Below are 13,041 nucleotides of genomic sequence, written 5' to 3'. Positions count from 1 at the left end.
TCTTAAACACAAACAGACATTCAGCTCCATAAGAAGTCAATTAAGGCTATGTTCACATCTGGTTATTCCGTCAGAGGAGCAGAACAATGGAATAACGGAAGCACGGCAGCTGACAAAATCCATTGACTTTAATGGGTTCCGTCGGGGTGTCTGTGAATTTACCGGAGACAATAATGGAGCCTACAATGCAGATGTGAACGAGACTTTATCTAAGCAATGTTTTGGAGTGTGGGAAACAATCAGACTTCCCAGGAGAGTCATTCATATGTACTGCAGATGTTGGCTGGATCCATGGACTGCAAGGCCAATGTGCTAAAATTATGTGCTATACCGCCATATAGTGGCAAGATGATACTGCACAATTTCAAGAAAATGTCATGTCTGGTGTTGAAAGGGGTTTGCGTATAAGGAGTGACTGAAGAAAAATAAACAGAAAAGCATGGCACCGCATGGTGCAGATAAACACTGGTAATAAAGTGCAATAACAGGAGAGCAGGTCAGATGCTCACCTTGTAGTAAAGTAATATAATGAAGTTTCCCTCAGTATTGACTGTCGCTTTCTGCAATTATCGATTTCTGAAAGTATCGCACTGAGGAGTTTAAGGCTATCCTTTAATACCCACTACCCCACTGACACAATATTCAGCAAAAATTGGGTTGAATACGTGGACGAATGTGCAGTAGGTTTTCTTAAAGGACTATGTGATAAAAGAATGGACCCTTGTTCCTGCATTACTACAGAAATTGATAGGATCAGAGAACAATTATTAATATTTTATGACCATCCCGATTTTTTGAAATTAGAAATATCTACCAAAAACTGACTTAAGAAGTTTGAGCATGACTTGGTATCCAAAAAAGTCAATAAGCTTCAGAGGAACAGATCCGATTATACACTTACTAGAACTGGAGAGCAGCAGCCAACTCCCAGGCCTCTCCTCAGACTCAGACTCCTTCAGCTAGCTCCCTCCCTTTGAAGCACACCAAACCTTTTTATATACCCCAAATCTCTTGGAGGCCGGTGCCGCTGACTACAACCCACACATCTGGAACATTTAAGGAAAGCACAGTCTTTAAAAGGAAAAAGAGTGCTACCAATCCACCTAAAGTCATTCCTACTCCTTTTGATTCAGTCAAAATTGCTGACACCACCAATTGTTATCCCCTCCTTCCTTCATCTGACAATTGCCCAACACGTAATCCCCTGGTTACAAATCCATCCACCCCATCCCTCATCTACTTGGTTCTGTACCTACCAATGTATTCAAACCTTCTGAACTTAATGACCATCTGAAACATGCAAATCTCCTACCCAGATCTCCTCCCAATCCTCTCCCTTCCACACAATCTTTTCAATGACTCGATTAAGGTGTCTAGTTCCCAACAAATCCCCTCCTCGTTGCTTGAGCTCTCCATACATGAGATACAGTACCTCAGTCCAATATCAATGCTGAACTGCCTAAGGCCTAATTCACACGACTGTGTTTGGTCCGTTATATACGGTCCGCATGTCGTCTGCATTTTTCCGGACCGAACATAGTGCAGGGACCTGGGCTCCTAGCATCATAGCTATGTATGCCGCTAGGTGTCCCTGCCTCCCCACGGCACTACTGTCCCGTGCTGAAAACATGATTACAGTACGGGACAGTTGTCCTGCAGCGAGGCTGGGACTCCTGGCATCGTACATAACTATGGTGCTAGGAGCCCGGCTCCCTGCACTGTGTTCGGGCCGGGAAGTACTGCCGACATGCAGACCGTATATCACGGAACGAACACGCTCGTGTTAATTAGGCCCAACACATGTTGAACAATGATTAGTCACTAATCCCACCCATACTGATGGCCTGGACCCTCCATAGATAATACTTATTCAGCCATTTCTTTTTTAGGACTTCCTTCCCAGCTCACCATGCTCCCGGTCACCCCAATAATCCCAATCCTCAGACATCCTACATCCTCTTCTCAAGAGTCCAAAATCTCAGACTAGAACATGCTTTTTTCCAACAGTCCAAAGAATCACAACTAAAAGGAAATTAGAGGTAGACACAGAGGGTGTAGAGGAGGTAGGGCGAAATAATCACTGGTTATCAAAAAAAAATTGGTTCTATAGACCGTGAAAAAAATTGATCACTGGAATAGGGTATCCACTAATATTAATGAATAACTTTTATTGAATATGCTTTAAAATCAACAAAAATGGTGACTTAAAAAAGTTCAGATAAATGAATGAATGAGGTGCCTAGTCCATGGGATATGCTAGTATTCACGATTACCCCAATGGTGGGTGTGTTTATAAGTAGAAAGCTTAGGCCCTGTTCACACTGAGTTTTTTGGCACGTTTTTGACTGGGAAAGCGCGTCGGAAAACACGTAAAAACACGTCCGAAAACGCCTCCCATTGAAATTGCAATGGAAGGTGGAGGCTTTTTTTTCCCGCGAACAGAAAAATAACGCTTGCGGCAAGAAAAAGCGACATGACCTATCTTGAGGCATTTTCCGCCTCAAAAACCCCATTGAAGTCAATAAGAAACTGAAAATACCGCCGCAAACAGCCACAGTGTTCTTTGACGCGTTTCTTGACGCGTTTTTGGGGAAAAAACGCTCATGGTGAATTCCTTTGCCTGTTGAAAAAAGAGGTAAAAAACTACTCCAAAAATTCGGCAAAGAAACGCAGAGAAAAATGAGTCAAAAAACGCGAGAATGAACAAATCTCATCCACATGCTGCGTAAATACTGAGCGGAAAAAAAACCTCAGAAATGGACCTGCAGTGCGGAATTTTATTCCGCAGCATGTCAATTGTTTTTGCGTGATTGCTGCATATTTGCCCCGTGTGAACACAGCCTAAGGCCTCATGCACACGACCGTAGCTATGTGCACGGCCGTGATTTTCAGGTCGGCCGGCAGCGGAGTGTCACACGCGGGCCGCCCGCAAATCTCGGGCCGTGCACATGACAACGGCCATTATTTTCAATGAGCCTGGACCGCAGAAAGAACGGACATGCCTTATTACGGCCGTGTTCTGCCGTCCAAGCTCCCGGGCCATGCACAGACAGTGAAAACCACGGTCGTGTGCATGGCCCCATAGAAATGAATGGGGCCGCAATTCTCCCGTGGATTTTCGGGGGAATTGCGGCCACAAAAGCACGTTCGTGTGCACGGGGCCTAATAGTATAGTTTGCTAACATACAGATGCTAGTGACATGAGAGACTGTTGTGTTAGAGAATTACCAGTTAGGCTTCATGCACACGACCGTGCCCGTAATTACGGACATGGCCAGCCACGGAGAGCCGGCTTTTTTTTACGGGCCATGCTCCCATTGTGAAGGATGGAGTGGACAGAAGTTAATGTCCGTAAAATAAAAAATAGGACATGTCTATTTTTTCGGCAGGTTTCTACGGCACGGGCACCCTCCTGTAAATATTATGTGACATTTGTCCTCAAGGTTAAATATTGAACAATCAACGCCCATATTAACTCTTTATACTAAGTATTATATTTAAAGCACTCAATCACACGTCCTAAGTCCCTTATTGTCCATTGTCCTGGTCTCTGTTTCTTTCTCCCTTTGGTGGTATTCTTCTCGATATAACCCGTCTTTGATAAGTAAAACTCATCCACTCTTCAGTTTACTACCTGGGTGTGATCAGAAAAAGAGGCTAAAACATATATAAAAATTAATAGAAAAATAAAACCATTCTCCTGTGCTTGAGCATACATGTCACGGGACCAATCTACCTGTATTTTTCGGAATATAAGACGCACGTTTTAGCAAGAATAAATCTTGCTAAAATGGCCCTGCGTCTTCTAGTTGGCAGTCAAGGGGCCCAGCTGCGCCAGACCCCCCTGACCGCTTCCTTAACTCCTTCCTGACCGATGACGTATCGGCATGTAGTGCTGTTCCTGGCCGTTTAACTAATTAAAGGGGCTTTTCCCATAATGGACATTTATGACACATCCAGAGGATATGTCATAAATGTCAGAAATATGCGGGTCCCACCTAATGAAGGCCCCCAGGTCTGCCTTCTGCCTGCCTCTGCTAAGCCTTGCCTCAAGCAGGGCTTAGCGAAAGCCTGTAAAAATGACAATATACTGCAATACATTATACTGCAGTATACTGCAGTATACTGCAATACATCTGGTGGTTCAAGACCCCTAGGGGAACTAATAATATGTGTAAAACAATAGTTAGATACATTTTCAGGAGAGTAAAAAAAAATATTAAAAGTTCAAAATAAAACCCTTTTCCAATTTTTCCCAAAGCACAATGTGAAAAATAAAACAAAATTTGTATCGCTGCTTCCATAAAAGTCTGAACCGGAATAGAAAAAAATGTAAAACACCAGAATCTTTCTTTTTTTTTGGTCACCTTAGCGCTAAAAAAAAAAATGGAAAAAAAGTGATAATATAAGTTATGGCTCTCAATGTGGTAAAACAGAACAAATAGTTTTTTTCTTTGTAAAAGTAGTAAAATATGAAAAAAAAAATCTAATTTCTGTTGGCTAAAACCTAGGTGCTTCTTATAGTCAGGTGCGTCTTCTATAGTCTGAAAAATACGGTTCTATTGCGACAAATCCTGATATTACATCGAACTACATTTTTACAAAAATGGGGCAGAGTGAACTAAAAAGTCTCTTGGGTTCTTAGATCGCCATCATGAGAAGCAGTTCACTAGGAAACCCCCTCTAAAAATTCTGCATTTTCTGCTGAAAAGGTTGTCTGTTTTGGAGCTTTCACGACGTACACGATAAACGTAGTTCAGAAACGCCACATGTGAAGAAGGCTTAACGCTGGGAAAAAATATATTTAAGTATAACAGTTCCCTCCTGTGGTCATCCCGTAGAAATGCAGACGGTGGTGAATATATTGTGTATTACAATACTACTAAAAAGGCTATAATAAACTTATCATATTAAAAACAAAGTTTAAAGTATAGATAAAAACGTCTTATCAAAACCTGTTTTTGGTATCCGCTGCTCTACGTAATCGGCAGCCGAGGAGAAAAGCAGTTACCTACAGCGTGTCCTACCTCATGGCTGTAAAGAGGAGAGGTGAGACCTAATGTACACTACCTGGCTAAAAGTGTGTGGACACCTGACAATCACACCTATATGAGCTTGTTGGACTTCCCATTCCAAAGCCATGGGCATTAATATAAAGTTGTCCTCCTTTTGTGGCTATAACAGCTTCCACTCTTCTGATGTTGGATGAGTTCTGGTTCGTATGAAACTTGTCTGATGGGGTTGAGATCAGGGCTCTGTGTAGCCATTCAATTCAAGTTCTTCGACACCAAACTCCTCACCCCGTGTCTTTATGGAACTTGCTTTGTGCACTGTGCACAGACATGCTGGAACAGACAAGGACTGAACCCCAAACTGTTCCCAGAAAGTTGGAAGCTGCAATTGTCCAAAATGTTTTGCTATATTGTAACATTAACATCACCTTTAACTGTAAATGGGGCAATTCCTGAAAAACAATCCTATATTTCCCCACCTCCACCAATTGTTACAGAAAGTACTATAAATTCTGATAGGTAATTTTGTCTCGGCATCCACCAAACCCAGATGCCTGTATCAGGCTGCCAGATAGTGAGACGTGATTCATCACCAGAGAGAACACGTTGCTCCGAAGTCCAGTGGCGGATGCTTTATATTAAGAGGATAGGTGATTATTACACACCATGCGGATCAGCACTTGGCGGCCTCGCTCTGAGAGTTTGCCTTGTCTACCACTTTGTTGCTGAGCGGTTACTCGTAGACGCTTCTACTTCACAATATTACCACTTACAGGTGACCGGGGCAGTTCTAGCAGATCAGAAATGTCACAAACTGATATCCTATGACCGTGCCCCATTTAATATCAAATAAAAAAATGAAGTGAAACAGTATAGGTCCCGAGTAAAAGAGATAGTGTCACGCTGTCCAAAATTGGATGAACCAAATCCAATATGTTGCAATCATCAAGGAATAAAGGTGTAGACAGCAGCACACATTTCGGAGTAAAGTCAAAAAGGTAATTTTATTGTCAAAGCATCAGCATAAGACAAGCAACTTTTTGATAGATAATGTGTGAAGGGTCTTTCTCAAGCCACAGTGTCTAAAAATCCCCTTAAATACACAGGTGTACAAAATCACATGGTATAATTAATCCAATCACAGTAGAACTCGTATAGGTTCATTATTCAACGGGTGTATGCTTATACAAAAATCTTAAGGTAATATAAAAATAGTGCATGAGTTAGTTGGCAAAACATAACAAAAATATCCAGGAGAAGGAATCCAGCTCACCATACCGCCGCAGTCTATATCGGTCAATGAGGACACATTACACATTTATCAACCAAACATCAGACGTATATAAATCACTGGAAAGAAAGTGCAACAAATAGAGATGTCATTCATACCTGTCACACGTAAAATATTTATCCTAGATTAAATTACACAAAAACTTTTCAGAGCCACATAGCCTCAATCCCATATGACAAATATTGTCAATATCTCCACCAGCAGCGGATGTGACCCATAGAAGATAAAGTGTAGACAAATTCGCTCTCGAATACAGACATGAAGATGTTGGCATACGTCGGGGGCACATTGGACCCCATCGCTGTCCACCTGAGCTGCAAAAATAATTTTTTGGGCAAAGGTGGCATCCTATGACAGTGCCTCGTTTAATGTCACAGGTCTCTTCAGTATGACCTCTTCCCACTAGCAATGTTTATCTATGGCTGTGTGCTTGATTTTATGCACCTATTTGCAATGAGCATGACTAAAACACCTGAATTCAATTATTAAAAGGAGTGTCCAGACTTTTGGCCATACAGTGTTTATTATCAACAAGTAGGGAATAGATGGAAGGGAGTAACACATGACTGCAGGATCAGACTACACCAGAGTTGGTTGGTTGTAGGCTGTAACCATGGAGACATATAGGTCTGCATAGGAGCTGTACAATGCCTCCATCTTGGTTGTGCACTCCTCCCATCTGTCCAAGGCTATTTATAATTAGAACAGGATAATGCTGGGTCCTATCTTTCCCGAATAATTTTGTAGGCCTAGGCCCAAGAGACGTAAATCCTGTTGTACAGGTGTAATGTTTAGTGTAGGGGCTTATCAGTATGAGGTGGCCTTATGGTGCCAGGTGGGCTCACACAATGTGATCAAAATGTGTGCTAAGATCCTTTCTAAGTATAGTAAGTATTGCAGTAATGTCAAAACATGGTGGGATCTGCCCCTTGCTATGTTACATCTATGGCCATTTTATGTTTTACAGAAGGGCTATATCTTGTTTCTGTGCAAAGGTTGAAAGATTTATTAACTTTAGATCAAAGTTGGTTAACCAAATCTCAGAATCAGTGACTTCACTCTTACATATCTAGTAATAAGAAAGTTGGTAAAAAAAAAAAAAAACATTATTTTTACCTCCTTACTATAAATTTTGAGTAGGCTTGGACTCCAAGATTAGAGGACGCCTAAAATTCTGGACCACCTGGGAGGTGAATGTTTCTTAACATGAAATATGAATCAGGACATGTTTCTATAATCAGGGGTATAACTACAGGGGGTCACCTCAGGCCCTTATTTTAAAGGCCCCTCTGCCTCATAAGAAGACCCCAGTATTATAAATGGCACATGATAAGTGTTGAGCCCTATTGCAGACTTTGTATTTGGACACAGGAGCTTAGAGTTACACTTTTGTCAATAATCAATATTTATGTAGATAGCAAAAAAATATCATTCATTAAATTCACTTGAACTCATTTAATATTTAGGGGAAACAAGTTTATAACTTAAGAAGCAATATAAGCCTCAAATCCTATAGAACAGCATTTACTGTCCATGGTGCTGAAACTCACAATAAAAGGAATATACTAAATGTATATATAGTTATATTTGTAGTTTGTGTCATAGTACAATCTGATGAATATGCCTATATTTAGTAGTAAATAGTATATACCATTATCATTAGATCAATAAATTGGTACCCACACTGTAATATCCATATAATAAAGGGTAAATTATAGTGGCATTGAAGTGTCCACACAACAGCGCCACTTATAAAATACTAGATACACTAGTGCCTGTATGGTAATGTAAAGCCTGACTGATAATGTTATGTGGTAATCGTTTCATTGCAATGCCCATGTTATAATGTACATACAACACCCTATGGGTGAGGATAGTAGTAGTAACCATATGTTACTACCACATAATTGTGTGCCCTGTGCTTTAGAACCCTTTGATTCCCCAAATGAGATACAATAGAGAGATCCATTGTACCTTCTTGGTCGTCTTGTCTATATACAATTTTTTATACTTTCTGAAAATTCACAATGGGGCCTTAGTTGAGACCAACTTTTTGTCTAAACTAAGGCCCCACAGTGTATTTTCGGAAAGTAATAAAAAGTGTATATAGGGGTACAAGATGACCAAGAAGGTACAATGGATCTCTCTAATATAGCACTAACCAAAGCCGCACTGGTGATATAGGTGGCCAGCAGCGCGCAGTTTGGAGTTACGGCCCTACGTGCCATTCACATGCTCCTCCGTCTCAGTGAAAAGTACAATGGATGCACAAAGTTAAGACAAATAGTGAAACGTCCATCATTAAAGTGACACAATGAATAGATAGTGAAGTACTTTATGTTGAGTACATGAACAATAAGCTATAGCATTACAAAAATTATCAAAAATAGACAAGGGAACAGCATTTCCACTATAATAATACAAATATTATTATGCGCTTATGTAACATATATAATTGCGAATATGGTAGAATCCCGTGCCACACATGACATCCCTGAACATATTTCATACAGACAAATGGTCCGGCCACCTAGACTCCGTATTATGTCCATCAAACTCCATCTTGTACCCTATTGTATACAGTTGGTGGGCACCAAAGGCGGTTACACTTCTTCTCAAGCACAGTGACCCACTGATTTTCAAATGAAGGAGAATAATATGTTCTTAATGCAGCCTCTCAGTCCTATGCGATATATTTAGTGAGTCCATAAGGGAGAGAGAACAGAATACTTTTTTGGGCTTGCACATTGAACTTATGTGAAATCATGTTGGAAACCAAATTTGCCCATCACTGCCTATTAAAGGGTTATTCCCACCTAAAGCCTTAATTATTTTGTTTCTTAGTTTCAATAAACATTAGAATCTATGTTTAATAATGCCATCCAATATATTACCCCAGAAGAATATTTTTTCATCCTTTTTTCTTGCAGCACATTTATCTGAGCGGGAGAAAATGTGGGCGGTGCGTGCTTTATGCCAATCCAACTGTGCTGCCTTCTCTGTGCCCGTGCACACTCCCGATGCTGCTAGATACGCTAATACTAGCAGTCTCAGGAGTAAACCTTGCTGATCCCTCGTCTCAACCAGGCAATGCATTGTATCGTTATTCACCACTTCAACTCCCCCCCCCCCCCTACGGTCTTGCGCACTCTTTTCCCCTTCTACTGTAGAGTAGGCTCCCGGCCTGACCAAATCTCTCTAGTTGTATTCAGATCTGTGGACAGCTCCAGGGCATGCACTGTAGCTCTAGGGCCGTCTTACAGATCTGATTACAGTAGAAAGAGTTGGCCGGGAGCCACTGCAAATGTGTTGGCCGGCGTGGTACCGAGACACTGGCCATCTTCTACAGTAGCAGAAAGGGAAAACAGTGCACAAGGGCGGCCACTGCTGAAAGACAGCAGCGATGGTCGCAACCCTAGGCAAAGAGAAAAATACAGAGAGGGGGACTCAAGGTATTTGGTAAAGTTGCTCATTTTAGGCTTACTAGCATTTGAGATATGATTATACAGATGGGAATACACCTTTAATGAAAAAGAGCAGCGCTGTTTCGGATACAAAGTGACCCCGTCCTTCTAATCTCAACAACCCCTTTAACCCTATAAAATGACACAGGATGTTGAAGTATTTCATAAGAAAATAATACTATGGAGTAATAATCGAAATATTGCAATTCTTCCCTACAACCAAGTTACTTTCTGCACTCATGAACATATTGCTAAGCACACAATGTCTCATATTCATGCACATTATAATATTAGCTTATTTTTGAGAACATGTACGGGGTAACAGGCATATCTCATATTTGGGAGGAATATGTTCAAGCCCAACTCCCACTGGTGTGACCGAGATCTTTTCGGGGGGCACTGGTGACTTGACTGTGAAGTTCTGCAGTAGTGAAGTGATAAAAAGGAAAATCTCCATAACCGCCAAGCTCTTTCCTGGACATATTCTCCTACCTGTAAGGAAATTAATGCATAGACCAATATCTACAATAGGTGATATATATTCTGCTGCATGTAAAAACTGGAAAAATGATTGGGCTATGTTTTCCATGTTCTCCTCCTCATACACTGGGTTTGCAGTCCGTCAGGTTTCTGATAGTTTGATATTTGACAGCAAGAACAGCATAGTGTGTAGCGCTATTCTTGATGTTTCTACGGAAACTTTGCAGATCGCCTTATAAGCCAAAGGTATCCATCAGGATATGTTATCATTTTTTTTTATGGAATCTGTTATAACTCCATTAAGGATGAATACCATGTAAAGGCAAAGTGAAGGCATTCCCAAAGTGAAGACAGTTTATCACTAGGAGATTCAGCTGCCAGATCAACAGAGATCAGCTGATCACCAGAGGGTCCCCATTTAGTGAAGAAGTTGTCCAAAAGAAATAACCAAGTTGGGAAAACCATATATAAAATCCGCATTTGCCAATTTTTACATGTGAAAACATGTTGGCGTTTTAAATTGAAAATAGTTTTTCGTATATTTTCCTGGAACTTTTTTTTTTTTTTTTTTTTTTTTTTAAAGGCTTGTCAAGTGAGACAAAACCATTACAAAATGTATGTCTATTAATGTGCTTTTGTACTGCGACTTTTTCAAAGTGGTAGTGGGGAGGCTTTGTAAAGTACGAATGTAGCCAAAAACTTTCCACACCCTTTTCAAGTTCATGCCTACGTACCTAACCCTATTTCTTTCAGGATTCTACATGGAGAATAGTGTCACAAGGACCTATGATGTAATTTTCAGTTAGATTTAAGAAGGCTTTGAATATTATCGTTGATCAGGTACTTAATTTAAACAATGTTTTCAACATATACAAAAACATTCTTACTTTTACTGGTTAGCCATTCCCTCTACCCAGCACTTACAACTGCTGGATGAGTAACATGCAGCTGTCTTTTAACCAAATAATCCACTCAATTTAGCAACCAGTTCAATTTCATCCTCACCTGCAGAAAACGGCAACAGGGCATTGTTCTTTATAAGTTTCCCATTTTCATCCAAAAAGTTGTTTGGGTCAAAACTCTCAGGATTATTGAACTGTGTCTTGTCATTGTGTACACTTGTAAGTACTAGGGTGAAAGCAGTTCCCTGTGGTTTGGAGAATATTAGGAAACATTAATGAGTAAGCTTTTTGTATTATACTTTTTAAATATTTCATTTTTTGTTTACCTTCTTGAAATTATAATTACGAATCTGAGTATCCATGGTCAATTCATGTGGAAGAGCCAATGGTGTTACATCACCATATCTCTGAATCTCACATATAAAAGCTTCTGTGTAAGGCATATCGAGTCTGTCTTCAAAAGTTGGTGGACGTTGGCCGATGACATTGTCTATCTCACCGTAGACCTTTTCTGTGGAAAAATATAGAATGTATATAATTCTTTAAAGGTTCTCATTCTTAAGGTAAAGCATATGAAACACTCTCTCAGAAGATATTCCCTATCTAAGTTACGTACCTGCTACACTGGGGTATTTCATGAGAAGTAAAAATACATATCTCAGGGTAGCGCTCACTGTTTCTGTCCCAGCAAAGAACAAGACCATGGCGCTCATCACCAAAGTATCGGGATTGTAAAATGTTGTTTTATTATTTTCTTCCTGTGTTTCGAACAGTCATTTAGATGTTCATGAAAAGAAAAAATGCAGATGAGGACAAAGTGTATACAGTGATAGAAAATATAGACAACAGTAATTTGACATTTGTTTTGTACCTTCTCCATTTTGATCAGAAAGGAGTCTATAAAATCCCTTGGGTTATTACTGTCCAAAGTCTTCATGTTGCTCTCCATCTTCTTCCTTATAAAGTCTGTTATATAAGTAAAGTTTTCTATAATTTCCTGGTGAGGTCCTGGTATGTACTTCATGACATTGGGGTAAATGTTGTTTAGCTAAGAAAAAGACCAAACCAGTTTAGATAAACGAAAACAAGTCTTACACAACTACACAGACATGTGAAATGATCAGGAACACCCAAAGATTTTTTCTACCCCATTAAGACAAAAGGAGGAGAGCTCTGATTTCAGCATTGCTATACCATCTGAATATATCAAAGGAAAACTCTAAAACTTAGCTTAGAAGTTAATAGATTTTTTTTTTTGTTCCTGGAAGCTTAGGTTAATTTAAGAGTTAATTCAGAGTATTGTTGGGGGTATAAGATTTCTTTAATGGTTGAAGTTTGTATCCTTGGTCAAGGGTGACTTGTGGTTAAAATATTTTATCCAGGGGGTCTATATGGATGAAGGAGTTAAAAGGGGTTGTCCCACCATTAAATATACATTTAATTAAATAATAAAAAACAAACAATGTTTTCCATTTACATGCTGGTAAAAGAAACGATTCAGTAAAGAGTTATGACATTTACTTAAATAGTATGGTGTTTAAATAGGGTTGTGACCATCCACCTAATGAACAGAGTGCTGGCGGACACAGATGCGTAGTCACTCTCCCACAGCCATGTCTCTGCATAGTGATCCTCTGTTCATCGCAAGTGATTAAATAGAAATTGCTTCTTCCCTGACAAGCAGGGCAGAAAACTGAACCTCTGCAGTAGCATGGCAGTATAGCCCAGAAGGCTCCTTCTGCAGGGGAGGTAAGAAGGCAATATAACATCAGCTACCAGAGGGAGAAGGCGACTGATTCTGCCATAATCCTTGGTGATCTAAGCTAGTGAAGGTGTTTTTTGTTTTTTTTATTCAGTTTTCAACATAAATACATAAGATAAATTGTACAAAC

At 40.1% G+C, this 13,041-nt stretch overlaps 1 protein-coding gene across 4 annotated transcripts in view; it reads right to left on the bottom strand.

The window, feature by feature from the left end:
* The window catches only part of LOC142659714 (cytochrome P450 2F2-like), a 51,444-nt gene that overhangs the window by 15,841 nt on the left and 22,562 nt on the right, over positions 1 to 13,041 (bottom strand). For 3 of the 4 annotated variants that reach the window (XM_075836122.1, XM_075836121.1, XM_075836118.1), the window contains exons 6-10: positions 12,021 to 12,197; positions 11,766 to 11,907; positions 11,476 to 11,660; positions 11,253 to 11,394; positions 8,420 to 10,259 (exon numbers count right to left, since the gene is read on the bottom strand). The exons of the other annotated variant lie outside the window; for it this stretch is intronic. In XM_075836122.1, the coding sequence (XP_075692237.1) occupies positions 10,063 to 10,259; positions 11,253 to 11,394; positions 11,476 to 11,660; positions 11,766 to 11,907; positions 12,021 to 12,197 (843 nt within the window). In that variant the 3' untranslated portion in view covers positions 8,420 to 10,062. Of the gene's footprint in view, positions 1 to 8,419; positions 10,260 to 11,252; positions 11,395 to 11,475; positions 11,661 to 11,765; positions 11,908 to 12,020; positions 12,198 to 13,041 lie in introns of those variants that run through there. 4 annotated transcript variants of the gene reach the window in all.

This window comes from Rhinoderma darwinii, chromosome 8 (genome assembly GCF_050947455.1).
Source record: "Rhinoderma darwinii isolate aRhiDar2 chromosome 8, aRhiDar2.hap1, whole genome shotgun sequence".
NCBI classification, from domain to species: domain Eukaryota; kingdom Metazoa; phylum Chordata; class Amphibia; order Anura; family Rhinodermatidae; genus Rhinoderma; species Rhinoderma darwinii.
This window is presented reverse-complemented; position numbering and strand designations above follow the sequence as displayed.